The following is a 22693-nucleotide window of genomic DNA, read 5'->3' on the forward strand; positions in this document are numbered from 1 at the left end:
TAACAGGAGCAGGAGGCTTCTGGTGGCGTTTAGTGGCAGCCGGTTGCTGATGACTTGCAGGTGGCGAACAGCTATTACGTGGCTCAGCTATAGCTAGTGAAAGGAGAGTCGGTCTTCCTGCTCCTCGCTTCTCCCCTCTCCAGGACTGGCTAGGGCAGGACTCCCTCATCGAATGGGTAGGGTGTTGCCCATCTCCGGACTCCTGTTGAACCACTCTGAGTGTGACCCGGTGAGAAGCCGGAGTCTCCGTGAGCAGGAGAGACAGGTGTGGGATGGGTGTGGATTGGGGATGCGGCTGTGCCTGTCCCCAGCTATGATGCAGCAGGCACAGGTGGTATGGCCACCAAGGAGCTCCGTTGTTGCCCGTGACTGTGGCCTGCTGACTTTCTCTCCTGGGTCTCGGAGCTCAGGGCAGGAGATTCCAAGCATGTAGATTCAAGGAGGTTCTGACAGACTTCACAGAGTCTACCCCGTCAGCCTCTCCCAACTCAGAGGTTGTATTGCTTCAGTTTCGTTGCTTACAAACAAGATAAACCCACTGAGCAAGTCCAAACCAAAGTCAAGGAAACCAGACACTGAGGACCCTGGAGTCATGACTGCCATGTGGCATAGAAGCCAGTCCTGGAACATGGTCAAGAGCTCCCCACCTCCTCTCCCTGTCTCCTTCCCTGCCCCCAGATCTGTCTAGCCCACTCTCTTTTCTCTTAGCCTGGGGTTAAACCTTCCTCCTCCAGCATTCCACTGACTCCCATTGCAGTCATGGGGAGGTGCGGTTTCCATTGTCCTAAGGGCTGGACAGGCCCTAGAGGCTGCCCAAGGCCACTGGCTGAGGATCCGGCTCTTAAGTCATGGGTTGTGTTTCTGCTGTCTTTAGCTACTTGGCTGGTGACCCCTAGGGATGGCAGCCCCAGAGACCAATACTCAGAAATGTAGCTCAGACATTTCCCACCTCCAGGAAGCCCTCCCCAGCTCCTCCCCCAGAGCCCGTGAATGGCTTTCTCCCACACTTATCTCATAAAGGGACAGGCACCACCTTGACTCTGCCAGGTTAGGTCACTGAGCCTGTAGGAAGAAGGGTTCTGGGGATAAGAGTCCTGTCTGCTTTACCCAGGATCACGTGACTGCTCCATGTAGCAGCACAAGAGGATCCCCCCTGGGGGTCACAGACTTAGTACATCCTGCCCTATGGCCACTCGAAGGGGACCTACCTTCTCCTTAGATCAGTCAGTATACTGATTTTGTGAGAATGTTCTAGAAAAAAAGGGGGGGGGCCAAGTGTGGGGAATTAAACTGGAATAGCTGATGGAAAACCCCAGAGAGGACTGGGCCAAGGTCAGCAAGACCAGAGCACAAAGACATTGTTTAATTGCATCTGCACCTACAGGGAAGTCCTTGTTAAGGGACTTGGCCCATGGAGGTCACTGACCTGGATCAGCTCCCAGTTCACCTACTCTCCCCAGCTTCCCAGGGCTCCTGAGCTGTGGGGCGATGCACTCAGAACTCTGGCCTCAGGAGACACAGCATCCCTGCACTCCTGGCCATCCACCAAGGGGTAGCCTCTAGCACAGCACATTTGAGGATATTAAATAGTTAAAGCCGTAACTCAGGCTTGAGATGACTCAGTGCTGACACCTAGTGGACAAGCTCAGTTTGGTCCCTGAGACACGGTGCCAGGGGAGAACCAATTCCACGGGTTGTTTTCTGACCTCCACACACTCACAGACTGTGGGAGGCACTGCCTTGTCCTCACAGATCAGCATGAGGGGAATCTGGCGTATTAAACACCCAGGGCTGTTCTTTCAAAGGAAGGGATGCATAACCTGTTGTCTGTCCGGAAGGCTAGGAGAGGATGTGGTGAAGAGCCTGGTGACCTTTTTGCTATCTGTGTGGCCGAGACCACACCAGATCCTTTCACAGACTTTGTCTGTGAGCTTGTCAATCTATAGGACCTATCTTTATGGAAGGGGTCACATGCAGTCAGTCTATAGGACCTTATCTTTACAGAGGGTGTCACAGGAAGTTTACAAAGAGTTTTGATATAATCACGTCCCTGCTTTATTGTGTACTTGGGATGGAGTTAACTATCGCCAGGAAAGTTTTCACCCTGAAGTGTGAGCCAACACCAGCTACGTAGTCATTTGAACTGAACTACCTTCTTGCCTCCAGAGGGTCATGACTCTACCAGCCTGGTGGTCCCGGAGACCCTTGCAACAGATGTGCGCACACAGCTGCGGCTCAGGTCTGATAAAGGAGTTCATTTCTACGGTGTGGTGGGCAGATTTATTTTGGGTTGGATATAGGTCTTCACAGTCAAAATCTGCAAAAGTCACCTAGAAGCTGCAGGCTCATGTGACCAGGGTGCTGAGCAGAGACCCAGAACTTGTCAGGGGCTTCCCCCAAGTTGCCATGCCAGGCTGGGCCACACTGGGATTGGGAGTTCCTGGGAGCTCTGGAGTTCTGTTCTGTGGCACTGGCCATGATGTCTAGGGTTGAATTCTTTTCCTGTTTCCGAGGTTTAGCATCTGGAAAGCATAGGAAGGGTCCTCAAAGGCTGTAAAGGAAGCAAAGGGGAAGGATACAGATGAATCGGTTGTGGGCAGGGCAAAGAACTCAGGCCTTTTAAATTTCCATCTGCCCTGGACCCATCAGGAGCACCAGAAAGATGTGTTTTTGCAAAGATGAAATCCTTAAGGTCCCCATGGTCCCTGATTAGCTACTGATCATCCTTTCCCATCATACCCATTTTGTAGACAGGAAAACAGGTTTGGAGAGTGGAGATACTCACTTAAGGCTACAGCGTAGGGCGTGTGTTTCAGCATGGCTGTTTTGCTGGGCAGCCCCTATGCAGAGAGTCTCCTTGAATCCCTGTCCTCTCAGCAGCCTCTCGAAGGTTCTCACAGTTGAAGTGATGCACCGTGGGGACAGCAGTCTCCACAGCTTTCAATTGTGAGCAGCTTAGTGTCCCCCGGCACACACACCTCAGGTCTCCCTCACACTTGTTGGAGGCAGCTCCTATACCTTGCTAGCCATTCCCTGGTGTATCTGTGGCCTCCTTGTTGATCTACCAGGTGGCTGGCTTAGACTTCCTTCTAACGGGATGTCAACCCCACCTGTGGTGTCTAGTGGAGACCGCCGGCTACTGCTGAGCAATGGGGTTCAGCAGATACCACAACTAATGCTGAGCCGGGGTGCTGGCACCACAACGGTCAGACAGGTGCTCCCCACAGTACTGACTTGCAGAGTGGAGAAGAAGACACGATTTGTGGGGCACGGGCATGGAGTCGTGAAGGCGGCAGACTAGAAAGGAGGTTAACAGCCAGGTTTAGGTTCTGCTTCTGACCTACTGGGATTTGGAGGGATTGTGACGTTCTGATGTCGCCCTCTTGTGGCCAACATGGGGACGATGGCTGTCTGAGCCACCAGCTCACCTCCACTTACCTGCCAGTCTTTGCTTTATTGAAAGTGCCTCTGTTGTCCCTTTCCAGGTTCTGCCACATTCTTGGAGTCCCCTTCTGCAACAAGAACACAGCTGTCAGGACAGATGTTCTGCTTAAATTCTCACCTCGGGCCCCTTGTGCGCACCAGAGGATGCCTTGGCACGGCATGGCAGGCTGCATGCTCTCCTCTTGCCTCAGCAGGGCCCCTGCCTGCATTTCTTTGTTCCATCTTTAGTATCCTGGGGACTGAGCCCAAGGCCTCAAAGCCGCTAGGTGCTGCACCTTTGAGCCTTATCCTTGGTCCTCCTGCCTACCCAATTCCTCAGCTCACACTCATCACGCCCTGCAGCCACAGGGACAGCCACACCTTCCCCTGATCATCACACATCCTCCCACTGCCAATGCCTCCAACTCCATAGGCTGAGCTTTCTAGATCCCTCCTTAGGAAGCTCTTCTCCTTAGAAACTCTTCCGGTCTAAAGGGTCCTCGTGGTATCTGGCATGTGACATCTGGAACCTTTATCACATGAAGTAACCACATAAGCTTTATGAGTATTTGAATTTCCTGCCTGAGCTACTCTGTGAGAGGAACTGGGTTCATTGTGTTGGCAGATGGAGTCACAGCCTCCAGCCCTGAGTGGTGAGTAGTGACTGATAAAGACATGCTGTATGGATGGAAGGGTGATAGATTGATGATGGACAGGTAGATGAGTGGATAGGCAAGTGGTGGATTCATGGAGGAGTGAGTGGGCAGGTAGATGGATGAATGATGGATGATGAATGATAGACAGACAGACAGACAGACAGATAGAAGAATGGATAGATAAAGCTATAAAGATGGCTCAGAGGATAAGAGCACTGGCTGCTCTTCCAGAGGTCCTAAGTTCAATTCCCAGCAATCACATGGTGGCTCACAGCCATCTGTAATGAGATCTGGTGCCCTCCTCTGGCCTGCAGGCATACATGCAGACAGAACACTGTATAGGTGATAAATAAATCTTTTAATAAAAATGGATAGATAGGATAGATGGGTAGAAGAGAGGATGGACAGAGGGATGGGTGAATGGGCAGATGCATGGATGAGAAGGGAAGATCAGAGAAAGGGATGCAAGAAAGAATGGAAGGATGAAGAGATGGGTGGAAGAATGGATAAGAGGGTAGATGGAAAAAGAAGGGGGTGGGTGGATGGGTGGATGGGTGGAAGGATGGATGGGTGGATGGATGGATGGGTGGATGGGTGGATGGATGGATGGATGGATGGATGGATGGAAGGATGGATGGATGGATGGATGGGTGGGTGGATGGGTGGATGGATGGATGGATGGGTGGATGGATGGATGGATGGATGGATGGGTGGATGGGTGGATGGATGGATGGATGGATAAATGGATGGATGGATGGATGGATGGGTGGATGGATGGATGGATGTAAGAATAATTAGGTGGACGAATGAGTGGGTGTATGTATAAATTCTCATATACATGAACAACCAGAAAGATGGAGGAAGGATCATCTCTTCCAATTCCCTGAGTGAGGGTAGGAGAGACATAGCTGTGCCCATTCCCAGATTCTGACACTAGGTTGAGGACCTGGTTGCCCTGAACCCCTCTCTGGCTCACATCTGTCCTGCCCAACATCGTAATAACAGGGCTCAGCTTTATTTCTCAAACCTAATTGCCATTTTGTTCTCTAGCTCAGCCCTGGACTTTGATATCTCCATTGCCTCTTAAATGCTTGCCTCTCTTCCTTGTGTCTTCTGCAGAGAAAGAGTGCCTTCTTCCTCTTACCTGGGTATTGCTTGTGAAGTTTCTGCCGCAGGATCCGCCCCTCTGGAAAACAAGTGGGAAGAGAAAGTTTTTAGACACTTGCTCGGGAGGCCGTGCTAGTCAGTTTCCAGTTGCAGCATTGCACAGATATTTTGACATTATTTCGAGGGTCAAAGGGGACCTGAGACTAAAAATACTCTCCTGACTGACCCTAGGAAGTGGTCAAGAGCCTGCAATTTAGTGTGTGTGCATGCATGCAGGTGTGTGTGTGTGTGTGTGTGTGTGTGTGTGTGTGTGTGTGTGAGAGAGAGAGAGAGAGAGAGAGAGAGAGAGAGAGAGAGAGAGAGAGCGCTTGGAAGCCATAGAACACTGGGTGTCCCGCTTTACCGTTTTCTACCTTATTCTTTTGAGGCTGGGTCTTTCACTGACCCTGGAGCTAGGCTGGCAGTCTCTCTGGCTCCGCCTGACCCATCAGCTGTGAGGGATTTCACACCTGGCCAAACTCAGCTTTTTTTTTCCCCAGTTCCTCATACTTGCTCAGCAAGGACTCTTACACACCCAGCCATTTATCTAGCCCCAACAATTAATTCTCAGATGGCCCAAGAAAACACGTATGTCCATTTCTATTGAGGAAAAGGGAGGGAGAAGAAAAATGTTTTAACAGTGCTGTGTGGGGGCCGAAAAATGCAGGCCCATTTCCACCTCATCTGACTGCCAGGAGAGGGACAGGCGTAGTTGTGCGGCCTGACTCAGGAGGTGATTGCTTTTGAAATTAAAATAGCTCATTCTAGTAAGTCTGTGTCATCCTGACAGGTGGTCAGGATATGCAAACATATTTCTGGTCCTTCTTTAGTAACTATGAGGTCACCTAGGGAATGGTGGCCTTCAGAATACATGACCTAGAGCACCTTCCCTGCCTAGACAACAGAATGCTGATGATTCAATGTCTCAGAATGATAAAGCCATTGACTGTGGGAGTTTTCCTTTTGTATCATGTTGATAAAGTCTTTTGTTACCTTGTCGTCCCCCCCTCTTACGTTGGGTATAAAAGCCGTGGGAAAATAAACGCAGGGGAATTTCAGGATATCAGTCACCGGAATGCCCTCCCGACATGTTCTATGTTTTCTGTCTTATTATTTTTAAGTGTCTTCATATTCTTATATTTCTTCATTTCCCACGTCCCTACCCTGATAAGAAGTATTTTTGTCGAGGCCAGTGCTGGGCCTGGAGATGGTCCCAGTAATGTTTCTGCAGTGTTTTTTTAAGTCTGAGATTACTCTGAATATGCAGTTTAAAAACCTTGTTGTTTTTTTTTTAACTGTATCTCTCAGTTACTGTGGCGTGTATGTCTTCTTCTATCTGCTGGGAGTTTTGCCCTAAAGGAAGGTGAGGGACTTTAAGATGACTCCAAATTCCTATATAATCGCCACTAATTATTCCTAAGTGACAGCCCTGCAGTCACTTAGGGAGAATTTGCTTCCACCTGGGAGGCTGGAAGTGTTCCTGGGGGAAGGGGGCAGGCACAGCACATGTGGATACATGCAGGTGCAAGCACACACAGGTGCATGCTCAGGTTTATACATGCCCTTTGCAGCTGGTGGGGCAGATCCCCGACCTGATTCCTCCCTCTTACTGTGCCTGGGCTGGAGGTGGCATACACCCATTGAGCTTCAGAATCTGCCCCTGCAGTGCCTACTGCATCACCCCAAGCCCCACTTTACAGATAGAAAAACTGAGGCTGTGAAAGTCTATGGTGACAGAGCAAAGCCACACTCAGGAAAGAAGAAGCAGGCTGCAGATGTTTCCCACGTTCTGAGCCTGCACTCTTGCCTTCATTGTACTTCTTTCTCAGGCTTGGACATTGCTGGTGTGGTCTTGTTGGACGGCCTGCTCTCTCTGCTCAGCTTCCCCCAGGATGTGGGTTTCTTTGGACTGGGTTCAGACTCCCTAGAACTGGTCTGAACCGGTTTGGTTTACGCCAGTCTTAGAAACTATAGAATCAAATGAGCAAGATCAGCGGACTACAAGGACCTTTCTGGGGCTAGGATGCAGCTCAGTTTGGAGAGTTGTTGCCTTGCTACACAAAGCCCTTTGCTCCATCCCCTTGTGCATAACCCAGCATGGCCATGTGTGGTGTTGGCCTGTAATCCCAGGGTAGAAGAATCAGAAACTTAAGGCCATCCTTAGCTATAGTAAGTTGAGGGTCTGGTCCAGCCTAGGCTACATGAGACCTTGTCAGAAGAGGCAGGGATTGGGGCTTCCAATATATGAAGCATCCTTAGCCCAGTTGAGGCCTCTCAGGGAGGGCATCCCTCTGTCCTGCAGCCCTGATGGCTGCCTGCCTTCTATGTCTGCAGGTCCGCCCCTGCTACTCCCCTCCCTGTGACCTGGCGTCCAGGGATCGGCAGTCGTAAACGGGAAGATTTGTGGAGCCACAATAGTCATCATATGTGTAGGTTAGCCTGGCTGCTCCTTACAGAACCCCAACTCGCGGCTTGATCACCCTGCTCTCAGCCTATCCCACACCGATTGGAGCCTGTGCCTCCACTGCTTCATCCACAACCTCCACGACAGATGTGCACCTATGGCCAGCTGCCATCTGAGAAACAAGGATTCTCAGACAATTCAGGTTCTAGGAGGTTTGGGCCACGCAGATGGCTCAGCAGGTAAAGGTGCCTGCTCTGTGCCCAAGCTTGATGGCCTGAGTTTGAGTCCCAGGACCCACATAAGGGTGGAGGGCGAGCCTGGACTCCTCAAAGTTCTCACAGGTAACATGTGTGGCATGCGCCTTCTCTTGCTCTGCCCTGCGTGCACACACACATACACAATAATAATAGATTTTAAACATTCAAATTCTGTGGGGTTAAAGACAGACCTAGAGATGGGTGCACAAGATCCAGTGTTCCCCAACACCTGTGACTACCTGGTTTCACTCCCAGAACTCTGCACCTATGTTCTCATCTGATCCCATGACAACATGAATTGGTCCTCATTGCACAGGGGAGGAAACTGAGGCTCAGAGAAATGAAGAGACTGACCTCCAAGGCCAACCAGGTAGCTGACTCAGAGCTGGAGTTACAAGGAAGAGCAGGACACGGAGGGAGCAGGAAGTGAGGCTAGGGGGTACTCTGAGCCAGCCTGAAGTGGCAGGCAGTGGGCTGGAACGGGACCAGGGCAGACTAGGGCGGGGCCAAGGCAGACTAGGGCGGGACCAGGGAGGCCGGGGTGGGGCAGGGCAGACTAGGGTGGGGCCAGGGAGGCTGGGGCGGGGCCAGGGCCGGGGCAGAATACGGCAGGGCCAGAGCAGAGTTCTTCGGAGCAGCAGCCCCTCTTACCTGCTTGTCGGCGCTGCTTGACGCACTGCCCATGGTTAGGTATGCCCTGGGCTGGGTCCCCTGGACGCAGGATGTGGCACTCATAGCCTGAGGGACAGAGTAGTGGCTCTGCCCCATCCTCAGTGGTGCTGCATGCCTCTGCTGTGGAGGGACACAGACCAGGTCTCAGATGGATGACCTGGGGAGCAGACAGTGCACCCCAGCACCTCATCCAGAAAGGCCACTTTCTAGCCCCACCCAGATACCAAGCCATATGTGTGTCTCTCACACGGTGCACACATGGACACTCAGACTCCGGGACATATTTGTACATACATGTGCACCAAGAGAGACCACCTCCCACCTGCTTCCGGACTCTAAGCGGCACCTATGCCTTGCATACAGACACTCTGAGAGAGCACCTCCCACCAGCACCCAGTGCACATGTACACAGTCACCGTATCCTAAACACACCATCACCCAAAAGAACCGCATGTGAATACATGTGCACGGGTATACCCTGAATCATGCACAGACAGCTACAGTCACCCGTGTACATACAACACACCCCAGTCAACACATACATACATGCTTTTTCACACATGTGCTTATACACATACACACACACACACATTCAACCACATCCACAAGACCAGGTGTAGCATGCCCTGATGGACATGGTCCACACGGGGGTGTGCAAAGCCACCGGTACAGCTATGTGCACACATGTACAGCCCGACCTCTGCAAACCCCTGGGCCTCAGGCCTGTTTGTGGTTCCTTTAAGAAATCACCCTCCATGCCCCATCCACATAAGGATTCCTTCTTCATAGGTGGCAATTAGGCCCTTTAAGACTTTAGGGGTCCCAGATCCCCTTTCTTCTCATTCTCTGCTGAGATGGAGGCTCACCATCAGGGAGGCCCTCGCTGTTTTTTTTTTTTTTTTTTTTTTCACCCAGGCCACAGAAAACAGGCTGGGTCCCCAGCCAGCATCCCTGTGACCCATGGAAGCCCAGTGAGAAGGACAGGCTGGCTCTGACTTGGGGACCCATGGCAAGTACCTTGTAACACCTCTTCAGGACCATCCAGCAGCCAGCCATTGCCACCAAGCCATCGGGGTTTGGGTTGCACCAGCCAGTCTAGAACTGACAGAGAACTGGGTGAGATGAAGGGCTTCCTATGGCAGTTCGACACGACCAACCTTGAGGGAGGGGCATCTCACCTCATCGAAGAGGTGACATTGGCTCCAGCACACTGCCACGGGGACATGCTACAAGCCTCCAGTGTCTAGGCCACCGTCACCCTCCTGTACCCCAATCCCACAGCCAAGTGCTAAGGCTGAGAGACCTGGGTCAGCTGTCATTGTTGTCGTTATCGCTAACTGACGTAACCACCCCTGCTGACGGGAAATGAATGAATGCCTCCGTGTTCACCGAGTGCCTTGCATGGGTCCAGAGACCACAGTACCGGGATATGGGAAGGATACAGCCCTCTGGGGCCAACTCCAAGTGGGGGACACCAGATACAAAAAACAGTAAACCCAGACACCTGCAGCCTGTAACAGCGGGAAGGAGGGGAGGACCTGCTGGCGGAGGGGCTGCCGGCAAGGGAGCACGCTCACAGAGGAGGATCCCAGAGCTGGGAGAAAGTGAACTTTGTAGTTGTCGGGGAAAATGTTAGGGACACCCTGTGCATGGAAGAGCTGCCTGGGGATATAACTAGGAGAGCTGCCCAGCTCGGGACATAGGGCGCTGGTCAGGGATTTTAAAGGAAAGGATCATGATTTTATTACTGTTATCTTTTGAGACAGAGCCTCACGCGGCTCAGGCAGGCTCTGAACTCCTGAGAACAACCTTGAACTTCTGATCCTTCTGCCTCCACCTCCTCGAGTGCTAGGATTACAAGTGTGTACCACCACACCTGGTTTATACAGTGGTGGGAATCGAACCCAGGGCTTTGTGCTTGCTAGTGTTACCAACAGGGCTACATTCCCACCCTGGATATAAAGACATACATGCATCTAAAATGTTTATTTTTGGGGGGGGTGTGCATGTGGAGGTGGTGAACGTGTTCTCTCCTTTCCTCACGTGGGTTCCGGGGATTGAACTCAGGTCATCAGGGTTGGTTGCAGGTGCCCTAACCCCTCTATCCCAAACTCTCTTACAGGTTGAGCCATCCCACAGATTAGACCCCTATTTAAAGGGTGGAATCTCACAGTGGTGACATTATTCCTGGAGTGTGTATATTCCATGCTGGGCTGGCTCCACACATGAAGGTGAGGCAGTTGCACCCCACAGGTATGGCGGAGTTGCAGCTGAAGGCTGCAGGTGAGCACCCAGGCTGGGCAGCTCAGCACAAACACAGCTCAGCTCCTTCTCCTCCTCAGCCCAGCACTGGATCCACACGACCCCTAATCCCCTGACCCAGCTCAGCTCACCTGGTGGAGGGGGCACAGCCTCCAGGCAGGCGTAGGCACAGCCATTGTAGCAACAGCGCCTGTGTCGCGGACACTCGGAGTCGGCATGGCAGCGTGTGGCCTGGCAGGCACCTGGAGGCAGCGTCTGTGGGGGTGGTGGGCAGCGGTCTGCACGGGGCTGCCGGGGGCCTGTTGGTGTACCCTCTTCAGCCTGTGGGAGATAGTGGAAGGGCGTCAACCTAGGCTCTCAGCCCAAGCTTCCTCCCTGGGAAAACAGTTACATGGGCAGGAACTGCTGCTAGGGCAGGTAGGTGACTGAAGCAGTTCTGGGCTTGACTTGCTGTTTCTCTGAGTCCCCAAAGAGATGGCTGCAAGAGGGAAGCAGAAAGGACGGGAGGAGGGAAGGAAGGAGCCATGGAAGGAGGGTGCTTTCGGAGCGTATGCTAACGCAGCCATCTGCATTCTAAGTATGACCCCATGAGATAACTCTCATCTGTCTGCCTACATGTGTCTATACATATATGGGTGTACATGTCAACACACATGCAGATATGAAACATGTATATTTCTGTATAAACATATCTTTTTTTTTTTTTACAATCCATCAACATGTCTAGAGCTTTAAGAACTCATAGATCACACACAGAATGTATAATCCCTAACGTCTTGGATAAGTCTCACATGCTGCTAACATGGAGGTGGTATTGGCACTGGAGAACATTTGTGTGCTCTCTTTTGTTACACTAATCCAAAGCCAGACAAAGCAGATGCCTGGTGCGGGGCGCCAGAGAGGCTTAACCATGCTCTGACTCATCCAGTTCTATCCAGTTCTACTCTGTAGTTTTGGTGACTTCAAGTCTGGGTCCTGGGAGTTAGCGTTCTGCGATGTGACCCTTCTCCATGTGGCGACAACACAGCACCTCTCTGGGTTTTGTGATGGGACATGCACAGTGCCCAGCGTGACATTGGTCCCTGAATGGAAGCTAGCTCCCTGCCACCAGAGGCCACTCCTACAAACTAGTCTTTTGCCCGGAAGATTGCTCTGCGTCTATCTTCTGACTGGATCATCTTCCAACCCTCAGCGTATACATCCTCCTGAAGGTGGCCTTCCTTCACTAGCAGATGCTTGGATCTTTCTGGTACAGTCCTTACCCACACACTCCTGTGCAGCCATCTCTGAGGCTGCAAACACCATGCACTACCGCTGATGTCCTGCAGGGGGAGTGTGGTCGCAGGGAATAAATCCTGCTTTCCCCCCTCCCCTCCGGTTGGCATCAGAACAGGCAGTGAGTGGCTTTCGGTTTCCTATCCGAAAGCTGGCACGTAGGTGGGACCAAAAGCAGGCAGGGTGGGGTCAGCTAAGATGGGGGTGCTCTGACTATAGCCTTCTTCACCCAGGAAATCTCTTTAAGCTTGTACAGATTGCTCCCTCAATTTGTGAAAAGTAGGGGGCTCAGTAAGGAGTGTAAGGAGCTTGCCTCGCAAGTGTGAGTGCCTGAGTTCATTTCCCAGAACCCTTGTAAACATCCAGGCCCACTGCAAAGCGCTGGTATCCCAAGTGCTGGGGCAGGCAGAGATCGGCCAGCCTGGCCTATTTTGTGAGTTCCCTGTCTCAAAAAACAAGGTGAGAGCTGGACAGTGGCGTCGCATGCCTTTAATGCCAGCACTCCGGAGGCAGAGGCAGCTGGATCTCTAAGTTTGAGGCTAGCCTGGTCTACAGAGTAAGTTCCAGGATAGCCAGGGCCATTATACAGAGAAATCCTGTCTTGAATAAAATAAAATAAAAAATAAAAGAACAAAACAAAACAAAAAAAACAACAAACAAAAATAAGAATGAACAAACGAAAAACCAAAACGAAGGTGAACAGAGCCTGAGGAACAACACCTGGGGCTGTGCTCTGATGTGCACACAAATGCACACACCCGCACCCAAGCTGCACTTCTCACACGTACAAACATCTACTCCACAGGTACACACATCTGCCCTTCCTCTCTACAGGTCTACCCATAAACACACATACATACAGCTCTCCCCCAGACACATGCAAAAATAAACAAATGAACCAAAGAAGCAGATGATAAGAGAAAGGCATTGTCATGGGTATGGAGAGGAAAGTTGGATGCTAGAAGTCCCTAGAGACTCAAGGGAGACCTGTGTGGGCCCTCCGACCCCTGCTGTCTTTGGTCTTCAGCATTCCGCCCCTCTGTGTCTCCTAAGTTTGTATGTTGTCCCCAGTTGCTTGGAAACTACCAGCAGGGGACATAAGCCCTCACCTTCCACTCCACATTCATCAACTACAGAATTAAGTGAACCAACCCTAATCCTGATCCACCATGACAGCCATGCTGGCCCCTTCAGAGGGTGACTGAGAGCCACCGGGTACTGTCAGGGGAGGTGACAGGTTTTCTTCCCAGTAGGTTCCATGTGCAGGCACCGTGGTGCCAGGGGCTCAGCAGATGGCCTCTTCTCTAACCTCCCTGGCCTCCTGTCTCTCTGGGGGGCAGCCTGAGTGAGGGATCTGCGGAGAAACGGATTTTATGCCCACTACTGCTGTCCCCATGGGTACACAGCCTGTTTCTCACGGTGGAGATAAGCACCTTACTCCCCTTCCTGACAACAGATGCTCCCTGGGGACTGAGAACTGAGGGGCCCTGAGTAAACAGTTTGGAAGAACACTCTGTGCCCTACAAGGTGTCACTTAGAAAAGCTCTCAACAAAGGTGCTTCCTGAGATCTGAGAACTCAGAGAAACACAGGGTGTACTCTGCAGCCCCTCCCGGTCCCAGATTAAAGGCTTGACAGCCCCAAGGGTCAGGCCAGGACTGGCTCACCAAACCCCTCTCCTCCCCCCTCCCCCCATCTTCCCTCCCATCTTCCTACTGCACCCTCCCCAGAAGTCCTGGTTGTTCCCTTCCAGCTGTCCACCACCTGCCTGGATGGTCACTGTGTACTCTGCTCACACGCAACACCCTATGCAGTCTTCTGTCACTCCTGGATGTACCTGTGTGCATGGATGTACACATGTGTGTACATCTGCATATGTGTATGTGTGTTGGTATCTGCGTGTTTGTCTGGGTGTCTGTTTCTATGTGTTCTATCTCACTAGGACTCCGCAGTCTAAAGACTAGATAGGGCTAGCTCATGATTCATATTCCAGAGGCTGCCGTGATGCTACCGGTATCTCTGACTTGCATCCGTCCTGCTCTTTGCACGTGCTGTCCCCTCTCTCCACTGCTTTCCTGACACCCTTTGCTCATCATTCATGTTTGGACCCAGGAGCTGGGTTGACCGTGAGGCAGACTCAAGAGGAATGGGACCAAGGCTGACAGAGTCCAGATTAAGGGCTCAAATTTAATAATCAGATCAGTTTGGGGTTGAACCTTAGAGCTGTGGGACTGAGTCTACAGAAAAAAAAATCACCAATTTACCCAAGACTCAGTTGTCCTCACTTCACAATGGGCGCGATAGAGTAGTTGCTGTGGTTGTGGTAAGACCTGGCCTGTGAGGTGCCCAGCTCAGCACCCACACTGCTTCATCCCAGTCCGTAGTGACTACCACGGCTTCTACCGCATTTGACTCTGTGGGTTCAGGGACCTTCCTTCCCATCTGTATAACATTCTGTCAACAACCTACACCAAGGCCCTTCACCACTCCTTGCCTCTGTTCCGCACTTCACTCTCTGGGAGTGATTGGTTGGGCACCCGCAATGCCACAGGCTGAGGCGTGATGCTAAGACAGGTTCTAAAGCCGGCAGGGCTGGAGAGACGGCTCAGTGGTTAGAGCACTGGCCACTCTTACAGAACACCAGGGTTCGATTCCCAGCACACACATGGCTGCTCACAACTGTCTGTAATTCCAGTTCCAGATAATACAGCACCCTCTTCTGGCTTCTGTGGGTACTGCATGCACGTGATGCAAAGGCAAAACACCCATTGACATAAAATCTTAAACACAGAAAAGAAGGAAAAGAAAAATGTGTCCCTGGCCCCAGAGGCTCTGGTCCAGCTGGGCTCAGAGGACATTCAGAGACAGACTCCCCCCCCCCCCCCCCAAAAACAAATAGTGTAGTGGGAACGTGACAACCTCACGGTGACAACCTCACAGTGACAACCTCTCTGTGGCAGAGTTCTTGGGAGAGGAGGGGAGGGGCACGTGGCTTCTGCGCCCACACATCTCTCTGACAATTGCTGGGTGTGGCCTTATCTCCCTCTCAGATGGGGGTCTCTTGCTGGCACTGTCCCACAGTGAAGAAACCGAGGCACATGGTCACCACCCAAGGAAGCGCTCAACTCAGAATCTGGGCCATCTGGTTCATGGCTGTGGCCTGAAGCAGTTCCTGACAAGCTCTTACCCCACACCGGGGCCTGCAGCGTGCCCTGCTGAAGGTGTTATTAGCCCACTTTACAGATGGGGAAACAGAGGCTCGGGACTAGAACAGGCATCTTGCTCAAGTCAATGCGGTTTTCCAGAGACAGAGGCAGATTGGATCATTCTGACTCCTCCGGAGCCTGGCTCTGAGGGTCCTTCATCTCACACACCCCAGCTTCCCCTCTCCTGGGAAACAGCCAGTTCAGGACACAGTTAGCCATCTGCCATTCTCATCCAGGTACATTCTAGAAACAGCTCATTCCCAGCCTTGTTTGTAGTCATAATCTACCCTTCTTTCCTGCCTATATTGTCAACTAGAAACCAAACAAGAGCACATCAAATCCCTCACAAAAGCCAGAGGCTCAGCCAGAAAGACAGTATCCTTCAGGAGTGTGTTGGCACCCCCTTCCCACGCTATTCAGCCTTCATCTGTACCCCCACTAGGGACCATATTTTAAGGGTGTCTCCAAACACCTGCCTTGTAGAAACTCTGGATACCACTCAGATGTTTCTCAGCTCTACATGCCAGACTCAAGTAGAGTGATTCCCCTACGCTCTTCAGTAGCTTGATGGCTGTGCTTAACTTGGAGAGAGATTCTAGTACCTATAGAGGTTGACAAAACCTTTTTTGGTTGATGCCACCCACAGGAAATGACCCTGCAATGGGCGTGAGAGGGAAGAATCAGGAGGTTCAAGCTCAGTGTCCTCAAACAGCCAGAGGAGGCCGGGTGGATAAGTGATGGGCATCTCAGGTTGGAACATCACATGGGCCTTGGGGAAGGACACGAACCAGCCACATCCCCAAACCTGTCACGTGTTGTCCCATGCAGATCGTGTGCAGAGTGAGTCCCCCCCCACACACAGAGACAGAGCCCTTGGGTGGCTGCTGGGAGAAAGTAAGCAAATGCTCATTGGGTGTGGGTTTCCTCTGTGAGGGGAGGGAAGGAAACACTTTAGAAGCAGAGAGAACTGGTGACTGTGTGAATGTACACAAATACACACACACAGATAAACATACAGAGAGACACACACACACACATAGATACGTATAGAGAGACACACACAGACACACACACAGATACACATACAGAGAGACCTATGCAAGACATACACACATAGATACACACACAGAGACACACACACATAGATTCACATACAGAGAGACACATACGTAGATACACACACAGAGACGCATACACACATACATAGATAAACACACATAGACACATAGATACGCACACAAACACAAGACACACACAAACATAGATACATACCAGACATAAACACACACATAGATACACAAAATACAAGACATACACAAGCATAGATACATACCAGACATAGATACACACACATAGATATACATCCAGACAAACACAAGACACACACACAGACACACCCCAAGGGTTTGTCTTGGGCCATGGATGAAGCTTAGTTGGCAGTGTGCTCACCTAGCACGCTTAAACACCAGGGTTCAATCCCCGCCCTGAATGAACTGGATGTGGTGCACATGCCTGCAACCCCAGCACTCAGGAGGTGGAGACAGGAAGATGAGAAGTTTAAGGTCATCCTCAGTGACATAGGGAGTTCGAGTCCAGCTTGGGCAACATAAGATCCTGTTTCAAAAAAACTAAAAAGTAAAAATAAAAAATGTCTTATATCATGCAAGGTACAACTCAAACATTTTTAAACAACATGAATAAAAAGAAATGCATGTTGTGGACAGGGCTCATGAGAAAGCAGAGGTCCACACAGATAAGTGATGTGTGGAGGAGGATGGTATGCAGACTGCCCTCGACCCTCCAGTTCTGGGCTGTTTGGAGGGTAAATATCAGTACTGCCCCATTAGAGAGAACTGTGGAGTGACCTCCATCTAGGGAGCTGGCACCTCACCTGCAAATTTGTGCTCACCCCATTCCTCCCCTGCACTCTCCACCCCTTCATTCCATAAGAGAGCTTTGCCCTTCTTTGGAATGTTCTAGAGACTTCATAGCTAGACCAATAAAAATGTCTTCCAGGTCTGGTTTGCATGGTGGAGGAAGAAAGCCAACTTTCCTTGGAGCCCCACTTGCCCTTCCTCTGGAATTCAGACGTCAGAGATCTAAAAATAAGCATCTCCCTGGCCTATGTGCTGGGGCTCAGAGTGAGGATGCCCTGGGCCTCCACAGCAGGCCATGGGGCTCTTCCCAGGAGGGTGCTCCGAAGACTTCAGCTGGAGCAGAGTCGCTGTCAGCTGCACACATGATGCCCCTCTAGAACTTTCTATGTCTTCTTTCATTCTCTGGGTGACATGAACACCCTCTGCCTGAGCCTATATGCTTGGGGCTCTCAGCTGGCCCTGAGGAATTCTGGGCTGGACCCCGAGACACTGCCCATCTTCACTTGGCCCAGTTCCAGCTTGGGTGGACTTTCCCCTGATACTAAGTAAGCCAGACCCACCCTAGGAGCAACCCCCCTGCTTCCTTTGTCTTCTGCAAAAGCAGCTAGTGAAAAGATAAACAAATCTCACTGATAAGAGCAACAGAGCAAAGAGTGCAGGCAAGACACCCTGAAAGCTAGCACGGAGCGGGGCGGTCTCTGGGGAAGGGGACAAAGATGGTCCCTGCCTACAGTCCCAGCTGTCATGGGCCCAAAGTACCGTCATAGGTTTCACACATACAGAGACAACACAATATATGTGTAAACATACATATGCATATATGTATGTGTAAACATGCACATGTATGCAAGCTTCACCCATAATATCTACACATATATCCCTGCATATACACTCAAATGAATACACACACAGACATAGGCATGAGTGTGTGTGTACGCACACGCAAAGTGGTGCCAAGCACAGACAAAGGCCTGGTCTTTTTAGTTTTTATTTTTATATGTGTGGGGTATTTCACCTACATGTATGTCTGTGAACCACAGTGTGTGCTTGGTGCCTGCAGAGTCTAGAAGAGGGTGTCGGATCCCCTGGAACTGGAGTCATTCAGCAGTGAGCCACCATGAGAGTTCTGGGATTTGAACTCAGATCCTCTGGAAGAGCAGCCTGTGCTCTTAACCTTTGAGCCATCTCTCCAGCCCCAACTCTGGCCTTCTCTTAACCCACAAGGCACCTGTTGCTGTATTCCCCACTGCAGACCCGGAAACTGAGGCTCCCATAGCTGACAATCCTAGGGAACTTGCTCTGTAGACCAGGCAGGCCTCAAACTCAGAAATCCATCTGCCTCTGCTTCCTGAGTCCCAGGATTAAAGGTGTGAGCCACCACTACCCGGCATCCCTAGGTTTTCTTTAGGGCTTCACGTGAGAAGACAGGGTTAGTGTTCCTGTCTGTCCCCTACTGGGAGTCACTCAGGAAATGAACAGCCTTGCTCTAGAAAAAAAAAAATTCAGCCTCCAGATACAAGCCACGCCACTGAACAACATGCTTAGAAGTGGGATGAACCAGGGAGGGGGACGTAGGTAGACATGACAGGCAGGTTTAATGACCATCTCACCTCCATGGCCTGGGCTGTTCACCCTAGTGTGAGAGGAGAAATAAACAGTATAACCTCATTGTCCCCACAAGTCCACAGATGCATAAGTCTCAGAGCCAGCGAGAAAGACAAAACAGCTATGTCCCTCAAGGGTGTGTATCGGATGAGCTGCTCCTTCCCAACTGTGAGCGAGCGATGGGCACTCTGGTACTACGACAAAACACCTGAGCAAGTCAACAGGAAGGGAAGCAGGAAAGGTTCGCTTGGGCTCAGGGTTTCTGAGGTCTCACTCTGAACGCTGTCTCGTTGTTTGCCGGAGAAGCAGACAGTAGTGGAGAGTTAGGAAGTGGGGAGACAGACAGCTGAGAGGAAAGGCAGGGACAGGTTAAACCTTCAAATTCATGTCCTCAGGGAGCTGCTTCCTCCACCAGGCCCCACCCTCTCAAGTTCTCAGGACATCCTACATCCTGACTCTCCATCCAGGTATATGTCCATTAGGGGACTGATCCACTAACCCATCCAGTCCTCAGGCTCTGACCTGTCAATCACCTCCCACAGGCCCCTTCTGTCTCCACTACTGCATTAGAGACCAGACCTTCAATACACGAGCCTTTAGAGAACGTTCTAGACCAGACAGTAATGAATTCTCTGTTGTAGATATACTGGAGCTAACATTTAACTGTGACTCTGTTCTCAATAAAAGTAGCTGCCCTTAGGCTAAGTCTGCTCCAGATGCCTGCAGCTGGAGTCCCTAGGTCTGACCAGCCCACCGTCATCAAGGAATGAGCACGGAGCAGCCGGAGGGGAGCAAGGCCAAGGGTGCATTGCCTCTAAGCACATGTGGACTGCATCTCTCCTGGTCACTCTCAGGTTAAAGGATGGCCTGAGACCCAGAGAGAGGCAGCGAGTGGCCCAAGCCAGCACAGCTCCTTGATAGGTCTGTGCAAAAAGACTTCTAAGCCTAGCCTCTGAGTCACAGCCTGGCCTTCTCCGGGGTGTGTTCTCTCCCCCCACTTTCTTTCGCTCTGTCCCCTATGCCTGTCTGGGCAGCAGGGAGGGACTGATGTCTGTGGGTAATGCAAAGCCCAGGGATTGTGTCCAAGGGGAGCACGAGATACAAAGAGCTGGGCCTGGGAAAGGTGGAAAAGCATCTTTCCTTGCAGTTCGCCCCTCCCTCGGGCCCTCCTCCCAGTCCAACCCCCTCTCGATGGCCTCTGGCCTCTGAGCTTCAGGTCATGCTGAGCCTTCCAGGAATTCCCCCTTCCTCCTAACTTTTTTTTTTTTTTTTTTTTTTTTTTGAGACAGGGTTTCTCTGGGTAGTCCTGGCCATCCTGGAAATCTCCTTACAGACCAGGCTGGCCTTGAACTCAGAGATCCACCTTCCTCCTGAGTGCTGGGATTAAAGATGTGTGCCACCACGCCCAGCTTCCTCCTAATTCTTAATCATTCCTCAAACTCCCTTCAGGAGAGCCGCCTCTTCCAGGAAGCCTTTGGAGGTTAGGTGTCTCATACGAACTCCATCTCCAATCCCTTCACTCTCTGACTCCCCTCCTGTGACTTCCTGAGTTGTATCAAAAACATCCAGCTCAGTAGGGATTAGTATCCCAGCCCCATGCTTCTTGACCGGGCAAACTCATATTTCCCCTTCAAAGTTCCACGTCAAATGTCTCCAACCCTAGAAGGACCTTCCTGTTGCTCCTGGGCAGGGCTGAACGAGCTCACTTATTTCATGTCATGCACAAGAATGTTCCAGGTGCCAGCTTGAAGGCAGGAACCGGGCAAGGAGTCCAGCAGCCCCAGCCCCGGGAGCCTGCATCTGTCCCAGGAGGCAAGCGTTGGTACTTCACCACCCTTTGATTTTAAGCCCATGAGACGCACCAGCCATTCTAAGTCCTGGGCGCTTTCTCCACACCAAGCCACACATCTGCCCAGGTGTGTGAAGTGTCACCACAGGTACGCTGTCCCCTCGACCTGTGCTCCTTTGGAGGGTGCCCACCTTACACCCACCCCAGCCCTTTCCTCTTATCTGTCTCCTCGATGCTCAAAAGCTCACACACCCCAGGGCTTCCTTCCTCCTATTGATGCCCACCCTGCTGCGCAGACACCCCAGGCAGGCGCTGGCGGACAAGTCCCACACCCAGGACAGTGCCTGCCAAACAGTGGCCCTCAAAACACCAGCACCAGAGTTAGGGAGCTGCCTTCATGGATCCTGTACCCTCCATGCAAGTGTGGGGCTGGAGTTGGAATCTCCAGAACACCTGTAAAAGCTAGCGGGAGTGGCGGACACTTGTAACCCAAGGGCTCAGGAGGCAGGCAGGATGGCCAGGCCAAAGTGGCCTGCTAGACTAGCCCACCTGGCTGGGCTCAGGGAGAGACCTTGCCCTAGTAAACTAAATGGAATGAATGATCAAAGTCAAGCAACTGACACCAAGTGCCAGCCTCCGCAGGCACTTGCACACACGTGTCTGTGCACACACGTGTTGTGCACACACGTGTTGTGCACACCTGTAAACACACATGCATGCATGTCACACGCAACAACAATAACAACAAAATCTCCTATTTGCCGAGAGGAACACATCACTCTGTCTTTTGCAGAGGAGATCACTGGGGTCCAGAGAGGTCAAACAACTTGCCTGAAGCCACACAGCCAAAGACAAGCCCTGCCTTAGACCCAGCCATAGGGTCCCGCAGTGCCTGCTTCTCATTGGCTTTCTTCTCAGAACCTTCCTAAGGATTGCTGTCATTTGTCCCCAGGTCGCCTGCTTCCCCCTCAAGGCTCCGGAGAGCTGGCCTCTTCATCTTGTACCAACAGGTTGCCATCTCGAGCTTGGCTGGCATACTTTCCACTAAGTGGTTCCTTGCTTGAGCAAGACACCACAGCCAGGCTTCAAGCACTGGGGGTGGGTGAGTGTGTTGGGGTGAGGGGGGCACTAAATGCTCAGTTTGTCCTCAGACTCTTACTAGACTCTGCTTTCCAGGAAGAAGGATGCTTCAGTTAAGTTTGAAAAAGCCAAGTCTCCCTGTGGGGCAGACATGTCTCTTCCTCACTGCTGGCAGGAGAGTGTCCTCGGGAGGGCACTGAGTCCCCTCTGCCCACGATCTACTACAGCTCAGATTGAAGACTCCCACCCTGCTGAGAAAGCACAGCATCTGAGGACCTGTGCCCCTTGGGTCACCTCCCACCCACGGAGGTCCCCATCCCTCCTCCCACATCCCGGCACTTACGCGAGACTTCTCCACCAGCCTGGAGGGCAGCAATGCCTCCCAGGTGTCCTGCGCAGAGCTGGTTCCCAGTAGCAGCAGGAAGCCCAGAGCCCAAAGGGCCTTCTGGCCCCAGCAGCTCATCCTGAGGCTAGTGGCAGGGTTTTCTTCAGCACGAGTGACCTCCGCAGGCCCGGGAGAGGAGGTAAAAGGAGTTAAAGGGGAGGAGGGACGCTGGCCTGGGTGGGGCCTGAGAGTGGGGACCAAAGGACTTTGCCTGCTTCAGGCTTGGTCCTCGGCATAGGGTCCCTGGAATCCTGTGTCCTCACCCAGCACCTGCGCCCTGGGCGATGGCTGGTCCTCGGGTTATTTTTAGCCCACCCTGTAACTCCGGTGATGAGGGTGACTGCGAGTTGGACAGCTCAGCACGAATGGTTAAGCAGAGGGAGGAGGGGGCACCGGCAGAGACGTGGCCGGGAGGGGCCTGCCACTCCTCTCTAACCAGCAGGCTGTTGCTGCCTCGGGCTGGGCTGGGCTGGGCTGCTGGCTGTGGCTGCTCTCAGCACTGCTGGTGACTGTCCACTCCAGAAACTGCTTTTGGGGGTGCTGCAAGGAGGGGACAGGTGTGACCCCAGGAGCCTGTGACCCTGGTATGGGGAGGCAGATTAGGGGTTCTTATCTCTGGGTTCCTGATCTGGTGTGACCCTGGGACAGAATGGGACT

General features: G+C 51.9%; 1 protein-coding gene across 2 annotated transcripts; it reads right to left on the reverse strand.

Annotated features, from left to right (window-relative positions):
* Window positions 1–1270: 1270 nt before the first annotated feature.
* On the reverse strand, window positions 1271–22377 carry Wfdc1 (WAP four-disulfide core domain 1). Of its 2 annotated transcripts, none has more exons than XM_041650419.1 (7): window positions 21995–22377; window positions 10952–11141; window positions 9576–9659; window positions 8538–8678; window positions 5224–5265; window positions 3439–3509; window positions 1271–2551 (listed from the first exon to the last, which is right to left on the reverse strand). In XM_041650419.1, exons 1-6 carry the CDS (start codon window positions 22112–22114, stop codon window positions 3454–3456), a joined length of 633 nt encoding a protein of 210 aa, XP_041506353.1. In that variant the 5' UTR covers window positions 22115–22377; the 3' UTR covers window positions 1271–2551; window positions 3439–3453. The 2 variants fall into 2 exon arrangements, with proteins under 2 accessions (XP_041506353.1, XP_041506352.1); XM_041650418.1 differs by having other exon boundaries at window positions 3439–3512.
* Window positions 22378–22693: the final 316 nt, after the last annotated feature.

This window comes from Microtus oregoni, unplaced genomic scaffold (assembly GCF_018167655.1).
Source record: "Microtus oregoni isolate MIOR12 unplaced genomic scaffold, Mior012 000004F_ref0000308, whole genome shotgun sequence".
Lineage (NCBI taxonomy): Eukaryota > Metazoa > Chordata > Mammalia > Rodentia > Cricetidae > Microtus > Microtus oregoni.